General features: G+C 43.0%; 1 protein-coding gene across 1 annotated transcript; it reads left to right on the top strand.

Annotated features, from left to right (window-relative positions):
- The first annotated feature begins 479 nt into the window (after positions 1-479).
- LOC144464784 (uncharacterized) lies at positions 480-15486 on the top strand. The gene is made up of 4 exons (XM_078172694.1): positions 480-587; positions 12750-12817; positions 12954-13456; positions 13566-15486. Exons 1-4 carry the CDS (start codon positions 501-503, stop codon positions 14075-14077), a joined length of 1170 nt encoding a protein of 389 aa, XP_078028820.1. The 5' UTR covers positions 480-500; the 3' UTR covers positions 14078-15486.
- The last annotated feature ends 11078 nt before the right edge of the window (positions 15487-26564 follow it).

The following is a 26564-nucleotide window of genomic DNA, read 5'->3' as shown; positions in this document are numbered from 1 at the left end:
TAAAAAGACTCTTATGGACGATCAGCTCAGTGCTTTGACACTAATGGGAATAAACATGCAAAGTCTCCTCACAGCATATGAAAGATGAAAATATCCGAGGACCCCGAGAGAAAGAGTGCAGAACTATGAATTTGCTTTATTTGTTTTCACTGTCTTTATGTTAAATGTTAAATGTGCATTGTAGGTTGAGACGTGTTCGTTGTGGTTTGTGTGTTGATGTTTTGTGAATGATTCATTTTCAATAAACAATCAATCAAATAAACAGAGGAGCTCCTGCAGCTCCCTCCTCTCTGGCTCTCTGATGTCACAGTGTGGAGCCTCAACACGCCAAGAGGAGGAGCACAAGGCTGCTCAGCTTACAGTGTGCTTAAAGGTTATTATGGGATGTATGCCCAGTGGAACGAAAAAGTGTCAGGAGCTTCTTTCTGATTGGTTGAGAGACGTTATCACACACTGAGACTGATGTTCACTGTTTCACTTCCTGTTCTTTGCCTTTAAAAATGCCTCTCAGCACCTCCTCTCTCCACTGCTCCTCGTCAGACGATCAGAACACATCAGCTGAAGAGAACCCTCTCTCACTTCACACTGTAAGTGACAATAATTATCATATGCTCAGTGTTAATTTTGGCAGCTATGGTCAATTTAGTTTTAGTCATTACATGAATTACATGAGGTCTGTATTAAGTATCATCACACATGTATTTGCTCAATTTCTTACTCTTACTGAACTAATAATTTATTCTTTGTAAATCACAACTAGTTGGTCATGGTATTAAGTTATTGGGTCTAATCCCGAGGCTACGCCGAGTGCGGACACGTAATTCAATTGTTTATAGTAGAGTGTTATTCTGGCAGCAAATGCTCCGCGTCAGCAAGGCTGAAATCATGCACCCGGTGTAGCCTCTGGGTTAGTAGAGAGCTTCTACATTCCTTAGAGAAAAGACAATGTATTACGAGGCAGTTCTGATCTAGATATCAGTAACTTCAGATCAAGACCCACTAACTGATTATTAAGGATTTACCAAGAAATAGTAAATAAATTTGGTAACACTTTATATTAAGGTACTGTAATAAGCGCTAATTAGTGCTTAATAAGCAGTTAATTAACAGTTAATAAGCATTTATAAGATGCTTATTAACATTAATAAGACTAGGCTAAGTGTTTATTACAGCATAACTGGAGCATTATAAGCATTTAATAGAAACTTTGGTAACAGTTTATAAACCGATACTAAATATTAATAAGATTTCTATTGACATTATTTATAATTTTTAAGGGTTAATTATAGAATAATAACCACATTTATTACTGGTTTATAAAACACTATAAGACCCTATAACATAAAATTAATAAGGTGTTTATTAACATTAATGAGACTAAATTAATATAAATGCCATATTACGGTTAATAAATGCTTAATTATGCACTTATTAATAGTAAATAATGATCTTTTGCAGCTACCGGATCTAATATAGGAACAGTGTCGTTATAAACTTATAACGTTAATAAACTATTAATATGCACTTATTAACATCTCATAATAAAGGGGTGTGACATGCTGACGTATTGCGGTAAGCGAGTTGTGTGTAAGCGTCTCTGTGTTGTTCTAGTGAATCCTACTAGCCTGCTTTCTGCTTTCTCACTTCAGCTGCTTTAACGTCTAATTCAAGACTTAACCCACATTAGTTCTGTTTAAGCACTTATAGCTCTCCTCCTTTTTACGACTCTATTGCTAATCTCTTAGCTGTTGTTAGCTACATTAGCTTAGCGATTGCTTCTCCTTCTGCTCTTTCTTGCTTGGTATGCCAAATGTTTAGCTATGCCTCTGCCTCCTTTAGTAACAGTGGACATTTCATTGCTACTCTGTTGCTAGGGCAACAACTTTGGTCCCTGTTTACTTCCTGTCAGCTTCTGCATTAACATACATTCAAACAGGAAATACAAAGAGACCCATTTAGAATGTTTATGTTGTCCAGTTTGAAACGGTCTATACTCAGCTTACCTGTAGAAAATGTAGAAACATGACTGGCTGCTAGTTCAAGCATGACCTTCGTCTCTGTAGCTAAAGTTGCTAGCCTAATTATTACTGACTGAATGAAGCGAATACACCTCTTCTGATTAACTGTAACATTACCGTCATTATCATAAACATCAAAATTTAGAACACACAGTCACATGTTATAACTTTGTAAGTTTAGTGGAAACTCTTGAAAATCTACATTTTATTTTAAAAATGTGGTGTGGAGTGCCCTCTACAGCTTGAAACCTGGTTACTACATTTGAAGGCGAATGATGTCACTAACCGTCCACGCTAAAGCCTGCCCTCCTCCCTTTACTCCTCCCCTTACTATTAAACCATTCTGTCCGCAGTTATCAAAGTGACAGCGAGTAGGTTGGATCAGAGCAGAGAGAGTAGTAGAGCAGAGAGAACAGCTAGTAATTTGTCCAATTGTATTGTTAGCATAGTGTATTTCAGGGTAGGTTTACAGTTAGTAGTGCCTTTATAGTATTTAGGTTAATTGGTCAAGGAGAGGTGCCGAGGCTCGGGAGTATATGTGCAGGGCAGTGAGGGAGGGAGGGGTGGATGGATGCGGTGGGCTACTGCGCGGTGAGCCCAGGCTCCCAGAGAGGGAGAAATAGAACCAAGTAGGATCAAATAAGTCCCTTCCCTTCTGCCCGTGTGACACAGTTAGGGGGGTTTTTCAAGCCACCATCGGCACAATGAAAGCCCTCGTCTCCTCTCTCCGCAGCGAGGGACAATCTTCGCTCTGCCCCCTTCCTCAGCCGCTCACCTAGTAATAAATGTGGTTATTGTTCTATAATTAATCCTTATAAATCATAATTTATGTAAACAGACATCTTATTAATTAATATTTAGGATAGTTTTATAAACTGTTATCAAGTTTCTATTAAGTGCTTATAATGCTCCTATATGCAATAATAACTGTGTTAATTGTGCTATAATTAACACCAATATAATCTTATTAATGGTAATAAACATCTTATAAGTGCTCATTAACTGGTTAATTGGTGCTTATTAAGCATTAATTAACACTTATTACAGCACCTTAAGGCAGCAGCCTCAGCAAAGAAGCCCAGACAGTCCTCTCCCCAGCCACTTCTGTCAGTTCTTCCATGGGAACCCCGAGGCGTTCCCAGGCCAGCCGGGCAATGTAGTCCCTCCAGTGTGTCCTGGGGCGGCCCCGAGGTCTCCTCCCGGTTGGACATGCCCGAAACACCTCCCAAGGGAGGCGTCCGGGAGGCATCCTTACCAGATGCCCGAACCACCTCAACTGGCTCCTCTCGATGTGGAGGAGCAGCGGCTCTACTCCGAGCCCCTCCTGGATGTCCGAGCTCCTCACCCTATCACTAAGGCTGAGCCCAGCCACCCTGCGGAGGAAACTCATTTCAGCCGCTTGTACTCGCGATCTCGTTCTTTCGGTCACTACCCAGAGCTCATGACCATAGGTGAGGGTTGGAACATAGATCGACTGGTAAATCAGGAGCTTCGCTGTCTGGCTAAGCTCCCTTTTCACCTTTCCACGCAATGTTGCAGAGGCGTGTCAACCAGGACAGCCCTACAACATCCAGAGCCTTGAGATATCCAGGGCGAATCTCATCCCCCCCCGGGGCTCCGCCGCCTCGGAGTTGCCTCACTACCTCAGCGATTTCTGCCCCAGAAATTGGACGACCCGCCCCTGAGACCCCCGGCTCTGCTTCCTCACTGGAATACGTGTTGGTGGGATTGAGGAGCTCCTCAAAGTATTCCTTCCACCGCCCGACAATGTCCCCAGTTGACGTCAGCAGCTCCCAGCCCCCACTGTAAACAGTATGAGCAAGTTGCCACCTTCCCCCCCTGGGGCGCCAGACGGTTTGCCAGAACCTCTTTGGAGCCCATCGATAGTCCTTCGCCATGGCCTCACCGAACTCCCCCCACGCCCGAGTTTTTGCATCTGCAACTGCCGCTGCTGCGCTCCGCTTGGCCCGCCGGTACCTGTCAGCTGCTTCCAGAGACCCACAGACCAACCATGCCCTGTAGGCAATGTCCCCCTCTGCCCTCGGGACACGGTGGAAGCTCTCCCAGAGGTGGGAGCTGAAGATCATTTGGACAGGTTCTTCCACCAGGCGTTCCCAGCAGACCCTTACTGCCTGCCAGGTCTGTGTGGCGTCCCCCCCTGCCATCTCATCCAGCTCACCACCAGGTGGTAATCAAACATCCTTATGTTTGAACATGGTGTTAGTTATGACCAAACTGCGACCCGCACAGAAGTCCAATAACACCACTTGGGTTCAGATCGGGCAGGCCATTTCTCCCAATCACACCCCTCCAGGTCCCGCTGTGATTGCCCACGTGAGCGTTGAAGTCCCCCAGCAGATCAATGGAGTCCCCGGTCTGGAGAGTCTGGGGGTTATCAGAAAGCCCAACCCGGCCCTCCACCTCTCACCCGGAGCAACTCCAGCAAAGGAGAGAATCCAACCCCTCTCAAGGACTTGGGATCCAGAGCCGGAACTATGTGTCGAGGTGAGGCCGACTATATCTAGCCGGTAGCGCTCAACCTCTTCCACAAGCTCCGGCTCCTTCCCTGCCAGAGAGGTGACATTCCGTGTCCCAAGAGCCAACTTCTGTAGCCGAGGATCGAACCGCCAAAGCCCCCACCTTGGTCTGCTGCCCAAACCACATAGCACTGATCCCTTCTGGATCCCTCTGCGGGTGGTGGGTCTACAGGGGGATGAGCCTCCCTGATGTCTCTCTAACACTCCCTGATGTCTCTAACACTCTCTGATGTCTCTAACACTCTCTGATGTCTCTAACACTCTCTGATGTCTCTCTAACACTCTCTGATGTCTCTAACACTCTCTGATGTCTCTAACACTCCCTGATGTCTCTAACACTCCCTGATGTCTCTAACACTCTCTGATGTCTCTAACACTCTCTGATGTCTCTCTAACACTCTCTGATGTCTCTAACACTCCCTGATGTCTCTAACACTCTCTGATGTCTCTAACACTCTCTGATGTCTCTCTAACACTCTCTGATGTCTCTAACACTCTCTGATGTCTCTAACACTCTCTGATGTCTCTCTAACACTCTCTGATGTCTCTAACACTCTCTGATGTCTCTCTAACACTCTCTGATGTCTCTCTAACACTCTCTGATGTCTCTCTAACACTCCCTGATGTCTCTAACACTCTCTGATGTCTCTAACACTCTCTGATGTCTCTCTAACACTCCCTGATGTCTCTAACACTCTCTGATGTCTCTAACACTCTCTGATGTCTCTCTAACACTCTCTGATGTCTCTAACACTCTCTGATGTCTCTCTAACACTCTCTGATGTCTCTAACACTCTCTGATGTCTCTCTAACACTCTCTGATGTCTCTAACACTCTCTGATGTCTCTCTAACACTCTCTGATGTCTCTAACACTCCCTGATGTCTCTCTAACACTCTCTGATGTCTCTAACACTCCCTGATGTCTCTAACACTCTCTGATGTCTCTAACACTCCCTGATGTCTCTCTAACACTCTCTGATGTCTCTAACACTCTCTGATGTCTCTAACACTCCCTGATGTCTCTAACACTCTCTGATGTCTCTAACACTCTCTGATGTCTCTCTAACACTCTCTGATGTCTCTCTAACACTCTCTGATGTCTCTAACACTCTCTGATGTCTCTAACACTCCCTGATGTCTCTAACACTCTCTGATGTCTCTCTAACACTCTCTGATGTCTCTAACACTCCCTGATGTCTCTAACACTCTCTGATGTCTCTCTAACACTCTCTGATGTCTCTCTAACACTCTCTGATGTCTCTAACACTCCCTGATGTCTCTAACACTCTCTGATGTCTCTAACACTCTCTGATGTCTCTCTAACACTCTCTGATGTCTCTCTAACACTCCCTGATGTCTCTAACACTCCCTGATGTCTCTAACACTCTCTGATGTCTCTAACACTCTCTGATGTCTCTCTAACACTCTCTGATGTCTCTAACACTCCCTGATGTCTCTAACACTCTCTGATGTCTCTCTAACACTCTCTGATGTCTCTAACACTCTCTGATGTCTCTAACACTCTCTGATGTCTCTAACACTCCCTGATGTCTCTAACACTCTCTGATGTCTCTCTAACACTCCCTGATGTCTCTAACACTCTCTGATGTCTCTAACACTCTCTGATGTCTCTCTAACACTCTCTGATGTCTCTAACACTCTCTGATGTCTCTAACACTCTCTGATGTCTCTCTAACACTCTCTGATGTCTCTAACACTCCCTGATGTCTCTAACACTCCCTGATGTCTCTAACACTCTCTGATGTCTCTAACACTCTCTGATGTCTCTCTAACACTCTCTGATGTCTCTAACACTCCCTGATGTCTCTAACACTCCCTGATGTCTCTAACACTCTCTGATGTCTCTCTAACACTCTCTGATGTATCTAACACTCTCTGATGTCTCTAACACTCTCTGATGTCTCTCTAACACTCTCTGATGTCTCTAACACTCTCTGATGTCTCTAACACTCTCTGATGTCTCTCTAACACTCTCTGATGTCTCTAACACTCCCTGATGTCTCTAACACTCCCTGATGTCTCTAACACTCTCTGATGTCTCTCTAACACTCTCTGATGTCTCTAACACTCCCTGATGTCTCTCTAACACTCTCTGATGTCTCTAACACTCTCTGATGTCTCTAACACTCTCTGATGTCTCTAACACTCCCTGATGTCTCTAACACTCTCTGATGTCTCTCTAACACTCTCTGATGTCTCTAACACTCCCTGATGTCTCTCTAACACTCTCTGATGTCTCTAACACTCTCTGATGTCTCTAACACTCCCTGATGTCTCTAACACTCTCTGATGTCTCTCTAACACTCTCTGATGTCTCTAACACTCTCTGATGTCTCTAACACTCCCTGATGTCTCTAACACTCTCTGATGTCTCTCTAACACTCTCTGATGTCTCTAACACTCTCTGATGTCTCTCTAACACTCTCTGATGTCTCTAACACTCTCTGATGTCTCTAACACTCTCTGATGTCTCTAACACTCTCTGATGTCTCTATCACTCTCTGATGTCTCTAACACTCCCTGATGTCTCTAACACTCTCTGATGTCTCTAACACTGCCTGATGTCTCTAACACTCCCTGATGTCTCTCTAACACTCTCTGATGTCTCTCTAACACTCTCTGATGTCTCTAACACTCTCTGATGTCTCTCTAACACTCTCTGATGTCTCTGTAACACTCTCTGATGTCTCTAACACTCCCTGATGTCTCTAACACTCTCTGATGTCTCTCTAACACTCTCTGATGTCTCTCTAACACTCTCTGATGTCTCTAACACTCTCTGATGTCTCTCTAACACTCTCTGATGTCTCTAACACTCTCTGATGTCTCTAACACTCTCTGATGTCTCTAACACTCCCTGATGTCTCGAACACTCTCTGATGTCTCTAACACTCCCTGATGTCTCTCTAACACTCCCTGATGTCTCTCTAACACTCTCTGATGTCTCTAACACTCCCTGATGTCTCTCTAACACTCCCTGATGTCTCTCTAACACTCTCTGATGTCTCTAACACTCCCTGATGTCTCTAACACTCTCTGATGTCTCTAACACTCTCTGATGTCTCTCTAACACTCTCTGATGTCTCTAACACTCTCTGATGTCTCTAACACTCCCTGATGTCTCTAACACTCTCTGATGTCTCTAACACTCTCTGATGTCTCTCTAACACTCTCTGATGTCTCTAACACTCCCTGATGTCTCTCTAACACTCCCTGATGTCTCTAACACTCTCTGATGTCTCTAACACTCCCTGATGTCTCTCTAACACTCTCTGATGTCTCTAACACTCTCTGATGTCTCTCTAACACTCTCTGATGTCTCTAACACTCTCTGATGTCTCTAACACTCTCTGATGTCTCTCTAACACTCTCTGATGTCTCTCTAACACTCCCTGATGTCTCTCTAACACTCTCTGATGTCTCTAACACTCTCTGATGTCTCTAACACTCTCTGATGTCTCTATCACTCTCTGATGTCTCTAACACTCCCTGATGTCTCTAACACTCTCTGATGTCTCTAACACTCCCTGATGTCTCTAACACTCTCTGATGTCTCTAACACTCCCTGATGTCTCTAACACTCTCTGATGTCTCTAACACTCCCTGATGTCTCTAACACTCTCTGATGTCTCTAACACTCCCTGATGTCTCTCTAACACTCTCTGATGTCTCTCTAACACTCTCTGATGTCTCTAACACTCTCTGATGTCTCTCTAACACTCTCTGATGTCTCTCTAACACTCTCTGATGTCTCTAACACTCCCTGATGTCTCTAACACTCTCTGATGTCTCTCTAACACTCTCTGATGTCTCTCTAACACTCTCTGATGTCTCTAACACTCTCTGATGTCTCTCTAACACTCTCTGATGTCTCTAACACTCTCTGATGTCTCTAACACTCTCTGATGTCTCTAACACTCTCTGATGTCTCTAACACTCCCTGATGTCTCTAACACTCCCTGATGTCTCTCTAACACTCTCTGATGTCTCTAACACTCTCTGATGTCTCTCTAACACTCTCTGATGTCTCTCTAACACTCTCTGATGTCTCTCTAACACTCTCTGATGTCTCTAACACTCTCTGATGTCTCTCTAACACTCTCTGATGTCTCTAACACTCTCTGATGTCTCTAACACTCTCTGATGTCTCTAACACTCTCTGATGTCTCTAACACTCCCTGATGTCTCTAACACTCTCTGATGTCTCTCTAACACTCTCTGATGTCTCTAACACTCTCTGATGTCTCTCTAACACTCTCTGATGTCTCTCTAACACTCTCTGATGTCTCTAACACTCTCTGATGTCTCTCTAACACTCTCTGATGTCTCTAACACTCTCTGATGTCTCTAACACTCCCTGATGTCTCTCTAACACTCTCTGATGTCTCTAACACTGCCTGATGTCTCTAACACTCTCTGATGTCTCTAACACTCTCTGATGTCTCTCTAACACTCTCTGATGTCTCTAACACTCTCTGATGTCTCTAACACTCCCTGATGTCTCTAACACTCTCTGATGTCTCTAACACTCTCTGATGTCTCTCTAACACTCTCTGATGTCTCTAACACTCTCTGATGTCTCTCTAACACTCCCTGATGTCTCTAACACTCCCTGATGTCTCTAACACTCTCTGATGTCTCTAACACTCTCTGATGTCTCTCTAACACTCCCTGATGTCTCTAACACTCCCTGATGTCTCTAACACTCTCTGATGTCTCTAACACTCTCTGATGTCTCTAACACTCCCTGATGTCTCTAACACTCCCTGATGTCTCTCTAACACTCTCTGATGTCTCTAACACTCTCTGATGTCTCTAACACTCTCTGATGTCTCTCTAACACTCCCTGATGTCTCTAACACTCCCTGATGTCTCTAACACTCCCTGATGTCTCTAACACTCCCTGATGTCTCTAACACTCCCTGATGTCTCTCTAACACTCTCTGATGTCTCTAACACTCCCTGATGTCTCTAACACTCTCTGATGTCTCTCTAACACTCTCTGATGTCTCTAACACTCCCTGATGTCTCTAACACTCTCTGATGTCTCTCTAACACTCTCTGATGTCTCTAACACTCCCTGATGTCTCTAACACTCCCTGATGTCTCTAACACTCTCTGATGTCTCTAACACTCCCTGATGTCTCTAACACTCCCTGATGTCTCTAACACTCCCTGATGTCTCTAACACTCTCTGATGTCTCTAACACTCCCTGATGTCTCTAACACTCTCTGATGTCTCTAACACTCCCTGATGTCTCTAACACTCCCTGATGTCTCTAACACTCTCTGATGTCTCTCTAACACTCCCTGATGTCTCTAACACTCTCTGATGTCTCTAACACTCCCTGATGTCTCTAACACTCTCTGATGTCTGTAACACTCTCTGATGTCTCTCTAACACTCTCTGATGTCTCTCTAACACTCCCTGATGTCTCTAACACTCTCTGATGTCTGTAACACTCTCTGATGTCTCTCTAACACTCTCTGATGTCTCTCTAACACTCTCTGATGTCTGTAACACTCTCTGATGTCTCTAACACTCCCTGATGTCTCTAACACTCTCTGATGTCTCTAACACTCCCTGATGTCTCTAACACTCTCTGATGTCTGTAACACTCTCTGATGTCTCTCTAACACTCTCTGATGTCTCTCTAACACTCCCTGATGTCTCTAACACTCTCTGATGTCTCTAACACTCTCTGATGTCTCTCTAACACTCCCTGATGTCTCTAACACTCTCTGATGTCTCTAACACTCTCTGATGTCTCTCTAACACTCTCTGATGTCTCTCTAACACTCTCTGATGTCTCTAACACTCTCTGATGTCTCTAACACTCTCTGATGTCTCTAACACTCTCTGATGTCTCTCTAACACTCCCTGATGTCTCTAACACTCTCTGATGTCTCTAACACTCTCTGATGTCTCTCTAACACTCCCTGATGTCTCTAACACTCTCTGATGTCTCTAACACTCTCTGATGTCTCTCTAACACTCTCTGATGTCTCTAACACTCTCTGATGTCTCTCTAACACTCTCTGATGTCTCTAACACTCTCTGATGTCTCTAACACTCTCTGATGTCTCTAACACTCCCTGATGTCTCTAACACTCTCTGATGTCTCTAACACTCCCTGATGTCTCTAACACTCTCTGATGTCTCTAACACTCCCTGATGTCTCTAACACTCTCTGATGTCTCTCTAACACTCCCTGATGTCTCTAACACTCTCTGATGTCTCTAACACTCCCTGATGTCTCTAACACTCTCTGATGTCTCTAACACTCCCTGATGTCTCTAACACTCCCTGATGTCTCTAACACTCCCTGATGTCTCTAACACTCTCTGATGTCTCTAACACTCTCTGATGTCTCTAACACTCCCTGATGTCTCTAACACTCTCTGATGTCTCTAACACTCTCTGATGTCTCTCTAACACTCTCTGATGTCTCTAACACTCTCTGATGTCTCTCTAACACTCTCTGATGTCTCTAACACTCCCTGATGTCTCTAACACTCCCTGATGTCTCTCTAACACTCTCTGATGTCTCTAACACTCCCTGATGTCTCTAACACTCTCTGATGTCTCTCTAACACTCTCTGATGTCTCTAACACTCCCTGATGTCTCTAACACTCTCTGATGTCTCTAACACTCCCTGATGTCTCTAACACTCCCTGATGTCTCTAACACTCCCTGATGTCTCTAACACTCTCTGATGTCTCTCTAACACTCCCTGATGTCTCTAACACTCCCTGATGTCTCTAACACTCTCTGATGTCTGTAACACTCTCTGATGTCTCTAACACTCTCTGATGTCTCTCTAACACTCCCTGATGTCTCTAACACTCTCTGATGTCTCTAACACTCTCTGATGTCTCTAACACTCCCTGATGTCTCTAACACTCCCTGATGTCTCTAACACTCCCTGATGTCTCTAACACTCTCTGATGTCTCTAACACTCTCTGATGTCTCTAACACTCTCTGATGTCTCTAACACTCCCAGATGTCTCTAACACTCCCTGATGTCTCTAACACTCCCTGATGTCTCTAACACTCTCTGATGTCTCTAACACTCCCTGATGTCTCTAACACTCCCTGATGTCTCTAACACTCTCTGATGTCTCTAACACTCTCTGATGTCTCTAACACTCCCAGATGTCTCTAACACTCCCTGATGTCTCTAACACTCCCTGATGTCTCTAACACTCTCTGATGTCTCTCTAACACTCCCTGATGTCTCTAACACTCCCTGATGTCTCTAACACTCCCTGATGTCTCTAACACTCTCTGATGTCTCTAACACTCCCTGATGTCTCTAACACTCTCTGATGTCTCTAACACTCCCTGATGTCTCTAACACTCTCTGATGTCTGTAACACTCTCTGATGTCTCTAACACTCTCTGATGTCTCTAACACTCTCTGATGTCTCTCTAACACTCCCTGATGTCTCTAACACTCCCTGATGTCTCTAACACTCTCTGATGTCTCTAACACTCTCTGATGTCTCTCTAACACTCCCTGATGTCTCTAACACTCCCTGATGTCTCTAACACTCTCTGATGTCTCTAACACTCTCTGATGTCTCTAACACTCTCTGATGTCTCTCTAACACTCTCTGATGTCTCTAACACTCTCTGATGTCTCTCTAACACTCTCTGATGTCTCTCTAACACTCTCTGATGTCTCTCTAACACTCTCTGATGTCTCTAACACTCCCTGATGTCTCTCTAACACTCTCTGATGTCTCTCTAACACTCTCTGATGTCTCTCTAACACTCTCTGATGTCTCTAACACTCTCTGATGTCTCTAACACTCCCTGATGTCTCTAACACTCTCTGATGTCTCTAACACTCCCTGATGTCTCTCTAACACGTTTTTAACCCATAGCCCTGTTGATCGAGTTTACCGAGTGCTGTCAGTAGGAAAACTAACGAGAACATTTGGCACAACATTGACTGAATATCAGAAAGGCAGCTAAAGTGAACCTATGGGGGCAGCCAATCTTAAGTTTCACTCTCAGTTTAACTGCCCACATAGGTTCCCTTTAAAACATAAACTTGTCATCCATGATTGTGTCATGTTTGAGTAGACTTTTGCCATTCATGTGAGGTTTGAGTTCATGATATTGCAACATGAGTTTATTTAATATAGAGTTTCTTTCCCTAAGTCCAAGATGGCGTATTCCACTGTCTGTGGACATGGGTTCAGGCGTGGAGAGACTGCCTACAGATGCAGGTCAGAAGCTCACACTTCATGCTTATGTCCATGCATACTCTTGTAACACACAATTAAGCGAACTACTGTCACCACATCAATTAATCTGGTGTCTGCCCTAAGGTTAACTTTAATCTGTTCCTCTGTAAACCCACAGCTCTGTAGTGCTGCAGCACCCGGAGTTGAGAAAACTGGCCGAAGCTGTGATTGGTCCCTTGAAGAGTGGGCTTCAATCCTTCAACACCGTCACAGACTTACTCCTCAGCGTGAATGCAGACATCATCCTTCCTGGATGCCAGACCTTTGATGAGATCAGGAAAGAGATTGAAAGCATGAAGCAGGAGTTAGAAAGATCAGAGCAGGTGGCCAAACAGGAGCTTCTAAAGCTGGATGGGGACACTGAGCGTCTCACTGCAGAGCAGAGTTGTTTAGCCGAGGAGAAACAGAAGAGAGAGGGGGAGTTACAGAATTATAGAATAGAGCTGAAGTCACATCAGGAGTCTTTAGAGAGGAATCAGGAAAAACTGAGAGAAGCGAGATGTCGTGTGAAGAAGGCAGAAGAGGCCTATGACGACATGAGTCGGAGGAGAGATGAGGCCCAGACAAAGAGGGATGTTGGGATTGGTCTCATGGCGATCCCAATCGTTGGATGGATTGCTGGTAAGAAAATATTTGCTCTGTCTTTGAATTAATTAAAACAATCAAGTGATCATTGTATTTTTAGCACTGCTGGTATTATGAATACTTTAATTATCAATATTCTTTGCAGGGTCAGTCTTGATTGGAGTTGGCCAGGTAGACATGGATCAGGCCTCTAACTCGATGGAGTCTGCTAGGAGTGAAGTACGTGAATTTGAATCTCAGGAGGAAATGTTCTCTAGAAATGTATCTGAGTATAGATCCAAAATTAGTCAAACTCAGGCCAACATTCAAACTACAGACGATAGGATTCATCAGACAGAGGCCTCACTGCAGGACTTGTCCAAGAAGCGGGAGGTCGTTGCTGATATCCAGGCTAAAACTAGACAAGCTGTCTGTCAACTGGGGAGGCTGAGTGGGGTGGGGAGTGTGGCGGAGCTGCAGACCCGACGTCTGATCCTGCTAGAGCCAGTCATGAAGGTGATGGAAGAGATGACATCAGCACTGGGGCAGATCACCGGAGATCAGTTGCTGCATTCAGAGGGCATCCAGAGCCTGATGTTGGATATGAGAAAGAACAGGGAGAAATTATTCCAACTTGCTGACACCAGAGATACTCATTCAGATGATGACTATTGCTAATGTGTTGGTCCTTCTCAGACATTGCTAGAAAGTTCTTTTTTATGTGAATTTGCAATTCTTCTAATGCTGATTATAGGCTACGGTTACATGATGGCTTCTCATTCAGAATGAAATAAATCTGAATGAAATCATTCTAAATTAAAGTCTTTCCAGGTAGTTTACATGAGAAATATTCATTCTGAATGAGGGTTTACACAGAGATCAGTTAATCACCTTTAATCGGGTCCGCACAAGGTTTGGGGCAGGGAAGGTTTCTGATTGGATAGGGGGCGGGTGTTACGTGTTTACGTTTACCGGAAGAAAACACTGTAGTCCTCGCTCCGGATAACAAGATGCTTGACGACGCCGTTCTTAGTGCCTTTTTCAGGCTTGTTTTGCTTATATTCTTGAAGCAGCAGTACGACAACAACCTTGTTCTGCTAATGCTTCGTCTGTTGAGGAGGAGAAGGGAGGTAGAAGGTCGAAGAAGGGAGATAGAAGACCGTGCTGTGGAGAATGGAAACTGCTGAGTGCAACGAGTCCGACTGCTCTATCTCAGCCCGTTGCTATGCGCGCTATATACGTCATGGCGCCAGAAGGGCAAGGAAACGAGCATGTGCAGAAAGACCGGAATGAACTTAAAGAGGAATGAGTGTATACAAGTGCGAGAAATTCTTCCATCGGAATGATAAACGGAATAAACCACCCCCTTTAATCGGATTTAATTTTCAATCGGAATGACCACTTTTAATCGGAATGGCCTTTCATTCCGATTAAAAGTGGAATTAAACTGTCCATGTAAATGTACTGACTATGTCAGAGCGCATACAGAGCCTCATGGGATATGAAGGCAAACCAGAAGAAATTACAAATATATCTATGAATGAAGATCAATCTGAGATTAGTTAATACTGACAAAAAGGAGTGTGTCCTGTGTGCTTTAGTGATTCATATAAGGCACATTTTAATTAGTGAGTTTACTGAGAGATGCAGGAAACCTGCAGCAACCAGCTGATATACTGGTGCAAATTCCCCATGGTAAGAATGAGTCCTTCTACAATGTTGTTGATGGTGATATATTTAAATGTAGGAAGGGAAGAAGGAAAATATTTACACGTTAATTGATGGTGATGGTCAACAGCTGAGTTTTATTAGTTTGAGGTGATATTTGCATCAGGCTCAAGACTGTAAACAGATCATCACAGACACATCACATGACATGTCTAAAGATAAATGGTAGTGGGACACTTGGAATTAGCTTCCTGAAGATTCTACTTTACTTTGTAAAGATGAAGAATTTCAAATCATTTTCTGTCTACATTATTTCACTGTTTATTTCTGCTCAAATTGTTTGTCACTTTGTTTTGTGGTGAAGTTTGCATGGGTAAATAAAAGAATATGGAATCTTTATTCTATATCTATAAATCCAAGGAATGTCTGTCTCTGTGTGTCTCCGTGTGTTCCTCACATCTCTCTCAAACTGCTGACAGACTCTGACTTTGGTAGGTGTATTGCTGAGGGCACAAGTGAGAGCAGTTCAAAACACTTACAGTTTCATTGTTGTTCCAAATGATTTGCCCAACACTGGACCTAAGCCTGAACACCATCAAACAAATTACTATTCTATTTATTCTCAACTGTGAGGCTGATTTTTTTTTTCTCTCAAACTCCAAACTTTGGGATGTGTTTCAGTTTGTGGACATACAGTTAAAGCCAAGGCTTTGATCCAGTTCACGGAACGAAAACCAGAAACTTTTTATGTGTCACTTGGAACAAAAACAAAACCAGAAACTTTATACCTTTCTATGGTCCGGCGTACGCACTGCTGTATTTTGTCAGCTGGTGGCACACAGAGGCAATGCAGAGCAACAACAGGCCTGCTGGATCACGAGTCTATAACTTAGACATGCGTGCCTGCTGTTGGGCCCTCCACACAGCTATCTACTGGTCAGGCAGCCCCCCAGGCACACTGCCTCCAGCAGCCAAACACAAGCGCTGTCCTTTTTGTCCAGGGCAACACAATATAAGCACAAACAGATTGACCCACAGTTCTGGTCTTATAAGTGCTCTTGGGCTCTTTTGCCACTTTTTGTTCTCTTGTGGTGTTTGTTGATTCAAAGTAGGGGCTTTTTCTTGGTGTGACGATGACATTGTGTGCCATCATTGCAGCCATCAGACCTCACAACAACAACACTTTTGATCAAATGTGTGCAATAATGCATGTGGAATAATATTCCTCTGTTGTCAACAGTCATCAGTCTCTATCCTGTTTGGTTAAATGACGCAGGGCCATGCACACTGCCAACTTCTTGGACTTCCACATCTCTGGCACCAGTGGGCAGCATATGCACATGAATTAGACATCACGTGTTGATTGTTTGACTGTAGACTGTTATTGTGTGTGTGTGTCTTTGTCGCCCTCTCCAGGAGCTGAGGGGTATAAGGTCTGGTGAGTCGGCACCATGGAGGTATTGTACAGAAACCTCCACAGTTATTGGTAACCCTGGTAAAGCTGACTAACAATTTGCTTTCTATGAAACTATGAAAGCATTGAGGGGAAAAATATCCTTTCAGGGAAGCTCATTTGAGAGAGAACAATGCATCATAAATTAAAAAATAGTTTTCCAATACGAAAATTGCACCCCTGCTTTAATACATTATAAAGCTTCTCTTTGCCAATACAACAACCCTTAGCCTCCTCATGTGATTGAGATTTGGGGCCATTGTTCTTTACAGTATCTGTCTTGATAATCTGTGTCTGTTTTTTTATTTTATAATATCCGTCAGTTAACTTGTTGATGATAACTTGAGATTATATTTTTCATTTTCCCTTTTTAACATTAAGAAAAAATACATTTTTTGAACTTTAACATCCACTTTCCAGACACGGGTCAAAAATGACCTGCAATCATTTCCTGTGGGATTTCATACACAGATGTGTGTTTCTTTGCTATATTTGCTGAGAGGTCTTTATTTTAGCATTCAGTGTTGCTTTTATTTATCAAATATCATTTATGTTATTTTCTTATTTTCTGAACAAACAATGATTTTAAATCATTACATCAAGTTTATGCGTGTGGGTCAAAAAGACCCATGGTTACAAAGGTGATTTGTTTCCTTACAAAAACACCCTAAAATAACATTTCTTGTTAACATAATAGTGGTGAAACAATGATGTTAGGCGTCTTAAACCAAACAGTTACACATTACATGTATTTCTATCTGTCAACTGGATAAACTATACAAACATGGATAACTGCTAACACTATTATTGAACTGTAGTAGGCCCTATATCTGTAATACTGTGAAGTTAAGAATATTTCACATGAGAATTGGAAGTAATTGTGCCATTCACATGGGTGCACTGCCACACACAAATGACCACTACATATTTGTATTCCTTACAATACTGTAGTGTGGTGCAGTGATGCAGCAGCTACTTACTACTGCTGTCAATGAGCCGGTCAGATCTCTTATTTTTACTTGGACATCCAGTCTTAAGTATTGTGGTTATGGTTTCATTATCACTCATTTATGTTTATGTTTATGTCCATAAACAAGTTTTTGGCATGTAAATCACAAAATCAAAGATGTGAAAACATTTGATAAACTTTATTTTCACATAAACACAACAATAACCAGCTTCTAACTAAACTAAAAACGTAAACTTATAGCCCTACAAGTAGGCTACAAATGTATATGTAAAAAAACAAAAACTTTTAGAACGTAAAACTTAAGATCATCTTGTCAGGAGGAGGAGGAGGAGGATGACCCCAGCTCGGCAGCCAGCGCGCAGCCAGACCAGACAGGCCCGGGTGCAGCCATGGGACCAGCCCTTCCTGCACCTTCAGGCGGGGGGGAAGGTTCAGGATGCTGGAGAGGGAGCTGGGCTCTCTAACCTCCCGGGTTAAAATAAAATAAATTGAATAATTTACAATTTGTTGACAGCGTTTCTCTCGTGTGCGCGCGCTCTCTTTCTCTCTCGCAGTCTCACTCTGTTTCTTTTCTTCTTACTTTTCTAAGATGACAGATGCTGAATATATACTCCCTATCTGATGCTGTGGCTGTTTGTGGCTGGCTGAGAGGGATGTGAACTCAGCTGTGTTAATCAAATCAGGTTGGGTTTCCATTACGCCTGCCAAACGTGGCAAATGGTGCTAATCCCCTTTCAGAATCAGAATCAGAATCAGAAATACTTTATTGATCCCCGAGGGGAAATTATTTATGTTTGATCTGACATCAGATGTGACGGGACAGTCGATATAGAGATACATTTATCGTCTCCTCAGGTGTAAAACGCTCACTCTTTCCAGTTGGTAGGTCCACCATCTAACTAGCTCTCCGCCGTGCGCTCCAATCGCGCCTCATTTAAAGGGAATGAGAGGTGACACTCTGATTGGCTTATTGAATAATACGCCCAAAACACACCCATGACTAATTCACAGAGTAAATCCAACCCTTTTAGACTCTCCACCATGGTGCACAGTCTGAAAATGCGCTGTCTAACTAGCAAGTGACTGGGACACGCCCATGCGCTGCACGCCTGGCGCTTTGCGTTTTAGACCATCTAAATAGGGCCCATAGAGTAAATAGTATTGGTCTGAGCATAGAACCTTGCGGAACTCCAAAACAAACTTTGGTACGTAAGGATGATTCATTATGAACGTCAACAAACTGAAAACGATCAGATAAATAAGATTTAAACCAGCTTAGTGCAGAACCTTTTAGGCCAATTAAGTGATCCAGTCTCTGCAGTAGAATTTGATGGTCAATTGTGTCAAACGCCGCACTAAGATCTAATAAAACAAGAACAGAGACAAGTCCTTTGTCTGAAGCAATCAGAAGGTCATTTGTAATTTTAACTAGTGCTGTCTCAGTGCTATGATGCACTCTAAATCCTGACTGAAATTCCTCAAATAAATTATTATCCTGGAGAAAATCACACAGCTGGTCTGCGACTACTTTCTCAAGGATCTTTGACATAAAGGGAAGATTAGATATTGGTCTATAGTTGGCTAACACCTCTGGATCCAGGGTGGGCTTTTTTAGTAGAGGTTTAATTACAGCTACCTTAAAAGACTGTGGTACATAGCCTGTTAATAAGGATATATTGATTGATATATCTAATATATGAGTGTTAACTAAAGGAAAGACCTCCTTAAGTAGCCTAGTTGGGATGGGGTCTAAGAGACACGTTGATGATTTAGATGAAGAAATCACTGCGGTCAATTCTTGAAGAGAAATTGGGGAGAAGCAATCTAAATATATATTAGGTCTTACAGCTGTGTTTGAGGTTAGATAGGTACTATCTGAGGACAGGAGGTCATGAATTTTGCCTCTAATAGTTAGAATTTTGTCATTAAAAAAGCTCATAAAATCATTACTGCTAAGGGCTAAAGGAATACAAGGCTCAATAGAGCTTTGACTCTCAGTCAGCCTGGCTACAGTGCTGAAAAGAAACCTGGGGTTGTTCTTGTTTTCTTCTATTAATTAACTCAATTAGTTATTCTGTGTAAATACATACATGTGTATACATATATATGTATATACATATATATATATATATATATATATATGTATACTATATATACACTATATATACATATATATGTGTGTATATATAGTGAAGCTGCAACAAACATTAGAATGGTGAGTTTTCTGACTTAATGAACATTGGTAAACAAAGGCCTACCTGATCAACACTAGCCATACATGATCAAACTGTTATTTGTCTGGTATGTCAATCACGCACCAAAACTTCATGCCTTCTGCATGTATGTTTTATTTAAACATTTGCTGATCTCAGCAGGATGAAGAATCTCAGCACAGAAACTTTAAATGTATTCTGACAAAAAAGGCAAAGAACCTATGTGCAAAAATTAATAATAAAATAAAATTGAAATGATTCACACACGTGCCTTCATGTAAATGATTATAAACATAACAATGTGTATGAAAACGGAAGTATAAACACTTAAACAACAGATTCACATAAAATGAAGTAAAGCCTACATAGCATGAAATGTGAAATGAAATTTCAGTTAACTGTTGCTGCTCACTGAACTGGGACATGGAACATGTAATTAAAAAAAAATAGACAGTTAATGAAATGAAACAAAAACCCCAACATTTATGCTTGTAGATGCTAGATTTCAATGCTTTTCCGACTTCAAAATTCTGACTTACGAGTACAACTGAACGCACCGTTAGTCGTAGCACAAACAAGGAGCTATCAATGGATCAGCTGTGCAGTGTTATTAACCAAGAATTATGTGGTAAATTGAACACCTTGCTTTCCCAACTCAGCAAGGATCTGCTCCAGCCTTTCGCCTTCTTGAATCGGTGTAATGTGGATTGATCACTGACAAGGCTACTGATGCTGCCATTTCAACATTGTGCTGCAATGTAAGTTAGCCTAACTAACGGAACACCGATCTTCTTTTTTACCTATGTGTGGGAGGGACAGTGGGGGTGATGGATCGGGGTCACTATAAATCTGAGGGGGTCATGTCCCCCCCGTCCCCAGAGCCATCTGCATGCATGACTGTATGACAACAACACCCCAGCATTTTTAATATTTCCTCTAGGGATGTTACCACACAGAGTAAAAGGGGGAAATGATGGTGTGAAACAGCAGAGGCACTTTGTCAACCTGCTGAGTTAACGTTACTGTCATTAGCATCAAGCTAGCAAACAATGGTACATCCTCACGGTCGGACATAAAGTAATAACATTAACAAATAGCGGCGGGACTTTTACTCACCACAACTGCAGAGGCTCCCAGCTTCATTTGAAACAAACTACATTATAGACGGTCCGTTATTTATTAATCCCTCTGTGTGTTTATATATTTACTTTTTATCCGCTCCGTTGTCTTTGTAAAGTTAACATATCGCACCGTCATTTCAAGCCCCTTATAACCTCGGCTGAGAGAATCTGTTCATTTTCTAAACAGGCTTTTATTGTGAAACATTTGTAGGAACTTGTTGTGAAAGACACAGTAGCTTGAATGTTTACATACAGTGCTCCAAATGTAGCTCCTGCCATCTGCTGACGCTTTTAGGTGACTACAACAACATGTCGGCTGGCACATGAACACACACAGTGACTCAAATAATAGTGAAAGTAATAAAAACAGGACAAGAATAACCCGATGACATCACACACGCCATGAAAGACGACCAGCGGGATAATTGGTGAGTACCATCTTGTAGTGTGTCATGTCTGTCGGCCAAGTCACGGCACGATTTTATGACTCCACAATCTTGTAATGTGACATAGTGACTTTCAGAACGGGCAGAAAAGTCGTGTAGTGTGTACCAGGCATTATGCAAGTCCACCTGAGTCTGACCTGTCTGTCAGCGAGTCCTCCTCCACCTTTTTTTAGACTCCACCGTAGACAACGGCAGCATTTCTCCAACCACGTAGCGAGCCACAAGCTCCGTGGCTTCTTTCAGACTGTTAGGTTTAACGTTATCTCCGTTATTAGAACCAAACGACAGCCGTTGCTGTTTCGGAGCTGAAGGACCAGCGTTCTAAAAGTAACGGAAGTAACTGAAGTCTTGTTTGAAAATGTACTCAAGTATTTGATTACTCAAACAGCAAACTAACATGTTAGGTTACTTGTTACTGCAAAAAGTAATCAAAGTACTCTAACATTACTTTGTAACACGTTATACCAAACTCTGGCTGCCACTCACTTGTTTTTCTTTTACTAGTGATGCCACCACTGTGACCACCAAATAATATAATTTTCCTGGCCTCCACCTCCCCCACAAGCACCTCTTTTTCGTTCTCCGTGAAATTCCTTTCCTTGTCTTCTCTACCATGATTGAGCATCAAATGCATTGATCAGCAGGCTTATTTATATGCAAAACTATTCATGAGATACTTTGCACTGACCATTCATGGTAGAATGTGGGTGTGTAGAGGGCAGGATATGAGGTGAATCCACCTGCACACAGAAGAGGTTTTAATTTTTATGAGGTTGTTATGCACAACTCCTCTTTGTTTAATTTTAGGTTTAGATAATTTAGGTGGTCGGGGGACAGACACCGTTTGCATAAAACTATGGGTGGGTAACTGCACTAGAAGCGCTGAGAAGCGTGTAGGACTGTGACTCTGAGTCCTGATCTCAACTCTGGGTTGTCAGGGTTTTGAATTACTAATAAACTTTGCCAGGTTCCTAGAGATGAGAGCAGCTCCATCCAAAGTGGGGTGAATGCCGTCTCTCCTAATAAGACCAGGTTTTCCCCAGAAAGTTTGCCAATGATTAACAAAACCCACATCGTTTGCTGGACACCACCTGGACAGCCAGCGATTAAATGATGACATGCAGCTAAACATGTCATCACTGGTCAGATTTGGGAGGGGTCCAGAGAAAACTACGGAGTCCGACATAGTTTTAGCATACTCACACACCGAGGCAACAATAATTTTAGTGACCTCCGATTGGCGTAACCGGGTGTCACTTCTAGAGAAGGAAATGACTTTTCGGAGTCCCACAGTGCAACTGTAACCGTCTTTTTTCTTACAGTCTGTGTGTGTGTGAGTGTGTGTGTGTGTGTGTGTGTGTGTGTGTGTGTGTGTGTGTGTGTGACTTCCCATAAACGGCTCCAGTTCACAGGAAAACAAGAGTGGCACTGATGATGTATCAGGTCCGACTTCCTGTGTAACGTTTGAGTTTTTAATAACTTTGTGAAGGAGGAGGCTTTGGAGGCTTCAAATAAGCCCTCTGGGGTTTGTTGCCTCTCCCTGCACTGTATCTTATTTTTTAATTATTGTTTTGTGTTTTAATTCTGCAAAAAGATAAACTAAACATGACAAAAATGAACAAAGTAATAGCACTTCAGTTTTTATGTTTCTGTCAGCTTTAACTTTTACTCCACTACGTTTCCCACAAGCATCTTTGTTCCTAACCACAGAACAGATACAAGATACAACATGCAGTGTTTCCCACTGCGTATGGAAGCGACACGTAGAGAAGCCAGCGGGGTTGTTTACCGTTTGCCGAGCTGAGAGGCTGCATGTAGGCTGCATGAAATGTTAAAGCATTTTCCAGTTAAGTTATTACATATATTTGAGTTATCTACAAGTTTACTGTACTGTTTGTCATCTTCTCGCTTTCAAATGTCCGCCACGGACATTTACACAATGTCACAGATAAACATGGGTAAATGCATGAAAAAAAATTATCACATATCACCTGTGATAATGGTTATTCATTTAAAAACACATTGTGCTCGTTTAGCACACTATTTCATGTAGTTTTTATCTGCTGGAGGGTCGCGTAGGGGAGCGTAGCACGACAAAAATAGAAGAGCCGCGTAAAATAGAGTTGTCGCGCGACAGACGGTGGTTGTCGTGCCGCTCCCGTTGCCGGTGGAGCTGCTGTAACTGATTAACGGGGGCGAGCTGCTATGGGACTCGCGCTGTAGTTAACACTACTAATGGCGTGAGTTAATGTCTCCGCACATGTTGAGCTTCAAGCTATGTTAATACAGACACAGGCTAATATAACATGATGAGTTAGAGTTGTTCGGACCACTTTTGGACTTGTTTGCCCACATATTTGTACCGAGAGGTCTTTGTATCCATTCTACTATGTCTGCTTCTTCTTCTTCTTCTTCTGGCGGACCAGGTGCTTCAAGTGCATCTTTATGATGCATACCGCCACCTATTGCACCGGAATTGTAACGACAAGCTACATTCACAGACAGTGAGTCCCATTAGAATGTGTTTATGAGCGAGGTCGAACAGGTAGCGCCAAAAGCAGAAAAATCTATATATGGCGGAGATAATTTATTCGTGGCGCACCGCCACAGATAAATGAATGCATGGGAAACACTGACATGCCAGACTGGGACTTTCTCATGCTGAGTTTAATCAGCACACACATACACACACACCTGTTCTTTGTCACTGATAAAGATCAGATTGACTTTATTAAGGCCACACCAGGGAAATTCACACGTTCCAGCAGCTCAAGATACAAAACCAAATAATACTAATGCTCCCAACACCAAGGTGTCGGAATTCACGGAACACCGTTTCCCTGCTGTTCCTCCTTTGGAAGTTGACCTGATGATGATTTTTTCAGGTCGCCCATTAAACACATATACCTGCTGAACATCAGCATATCAGCATTGTCATTGTGAGCATGTTAGCATGTTAGCTCAAAGTGCTACTGTGCTTCAATAAGCTGCAGATTGGTGTTGTGTCGATGAAGGTGTAAGGTTGACAAAATGCTTACATGAGTACGAGCATTTTGTCTGAGACTTTCTGTGGTGTTGCGTTGTCTTCTCTTTTGATGGATCTAAGCAGTGTCGGGGAAACTACGTTTAAATGGTAGTTTACCACACTGGCTTCTTCACTATGAGAAGTAGTTAAATTATCTCAACTGCCTCCAACAAGTGTTTAGCTTGTCAGAGTACAAGTATTTTAAAGAAAGTAGTTTAACTACATACAAACTACACAGGAAATGCTTTCAGTCTGAGTCTGGGATCTCATATTGTTACACAGAAGTCCTTTTTAAACAGGAGTTGTGCAAATTTGCAGGAAAGCCCAATCAGTCTTTTTTCAGCATTGGCAGTATAAAAACAAAATCGGGGAGTGCAGCAAAATGCCGCCTACCTACTTTTGTTTATACAGAATGTGCCTTTTTCGGGGCAATGGGGGGCGTGAGCAAGTAACAAAACGTGTAGCTCAGCGTGTGACGTAAACAGTGACTGGTCAGTCCTTCGGCAATTCTCTCGTAAGTCAGCCCGTTCTTCACCGTCCCTGTCATCTGACGGTTAATGGCCTCTTCATTTGCGAGGACAAGGAGGGCGCGCAATTCAATTCAATTTTATTTATAAAGCCCAATATCACAAATCACAATTTGCCTCACAGGGCTTTACAGCATACGACATCCCTCTGTCCTTATGACCCTCACAGCTGATCAGGAAAAACTCCCCAAAAAACCCTTTAACGGGGAAAAAACGGTAGAAACCTCAGGAAGAGCAACTGAGGAGGGATCCCTCTTCCAGGACGGACAGACGTGCAATAGATGTCGTACAGAACAGATCAGCATAATAAATTAACAGTAATCCGTATGACACAATGAGACAGAGAGAGAGAGAGAGAGAGAGATGCAGGTAATGACAGTAGCTTACAACAACATTAATGAAAGTAATAATATTATAGTTATAGTTCTGGCTACTGTGGTACAATATGTTGAAAGTATGTATTAATATCTGGCAGTATACATGTGTGACAATAGTCATATGTGTATAATAACAGTAGAAGTATGACTAATGACTAATGATGGCAGCAGCAGCAGGAGGCATCTGGCAGGACCACGGCAGCAGCACAACCACACACGTCACGCTGTCCAGGCACCGCTGTGATATGAGTTAATCTGAGAGACAGTGGAGCACAAAGGCTCCGGAGAAGAAGCCGAGTTAGTGACATCCAGAATGGCCGAGTTAGCAAGATGCAGTAATAGGATGAGAGTGAGAGAGAGAGAGAGAGAGAGAGAGAGAGAGAGAGAGAGAGAGAGAGAGAGAAGGTGCCCGGTGTATTATAGGGGGATCCTCCGGCAGACTAGGCCTAAGTCAGCCTAACTAGGGGCTGGTACAGGGCAAGCCTGAGCCAGCCCTAACTATAAGCTTTATCAAAGAGGAAAGTCTTAAGTCTAATAATAATAATAATAATAGATTTTATTTATAACGCACTTTACATTTGAATACAAATCTCAAAGTGCACAGTACAAAGGCAAATAAAAGTAACAATGACAGTAAAATCGAGCAACAGAACAAAACAATAAAAACAGTCAGCAGATAAAATCAGATAAGATTAGTCAGGATAGGCTTTCTGAAAAAGGAAGGTTTTGAGTCCTTTTTTAAAAGCATCCACCAACTGTGGAGCCCTGAGGTGGTTGGGGAGGGTGTTCCACAGACGGGGAGCAGCAGCCTCGAAGGCCCTGTCGCCCATGGTCTTGAGCCGAGTCCTGGGCGGGCGCAGACGGTGCAGTTGGCCTGACCGGGTTCTGGCTGAGGTAAGTGGGTTGAGGAGTTCTGTGAGGTAGGTGGGGGTGCAGACAGTGATGGGTGTGAAGGAGGATTTTGAATTCGATGCGGAGGTGAACGGGGAGCCAGTGCAGAGTGTGAAGGATGGGGGTGAGGGGGGGAGGTCTAGTCTTAAATGTGGAGACGGTGTCTGCCTCCCGGACCGTAACAGGAAGATGATTCCACAGGAGAGGAGCCTGATAGCTGAAGGCTCTGGCTCCTGATCTACTTTTGGAGACTTTAGGGACCACGAGTAACCCTGCGTTCTCAGAGCGCAGTGTTCTGGTGGGATAATATGGCACTATGAGCTCTCTAAGATATGACGGAGCTTGACCATTTAGAGCTTTATAAGTTAACAGTAGGATTTTAAATTCAATTCTGGATTTTACAGGGAGCCAGTGCAGAGAAGCTAAAACAGGAGAAATATGATCTCGTTTCTTAGTTCCTGTTAGTACACGTGC

Source organism: Epinephelus lanceolatus, chromosome 11, assembly GCF_041903045.1.
Source record: "Epinephelus lanceolatus isolate andai-2023 chromosome 11, ASM4190304v1, whole genome shotgun sequence".
Classification (NCBI taxonomy): domain Eukaryota; kingdom Metazoa; phylum Chordata; class Actinopteri; order Perciformes; family Serranidae; genus Epinephelus; species Epinephelus lanceolatus.
The sequence above is the reverse complement of the archived record's forward strand: the minus strand, read 5'-3'. Positions and strand labels throughout refer to the sequence as shown.

What these genes read in the sequence shown, in the direction of transcription:
- LOC144464784 (XM_078172694.1), top strand. Translation starts at nt 501, where the DNA reads ATGCCTCTCAGCACCTCCTCTCTCCACTGCTCCTCGTCAGACGATCAG. An exon ending in ACCCTCTCTCACTTCACACT is followed by an intron (nt 588 to 12,749) that starts GTAAGTGACAAT and finishes TCTTTCCCTAAG; the next exon opens with TCCAAGATGGCGTATTCCAC. An exon ending in GAGACTGCCTACAGATGCAG is followed by an intron (nt 12,818 to 12,953) that starts GTCAGAAGCTCA and finishes GTAAACCCACAG; the next exon opens with CTCTGTAGTGCTGCAGCACC.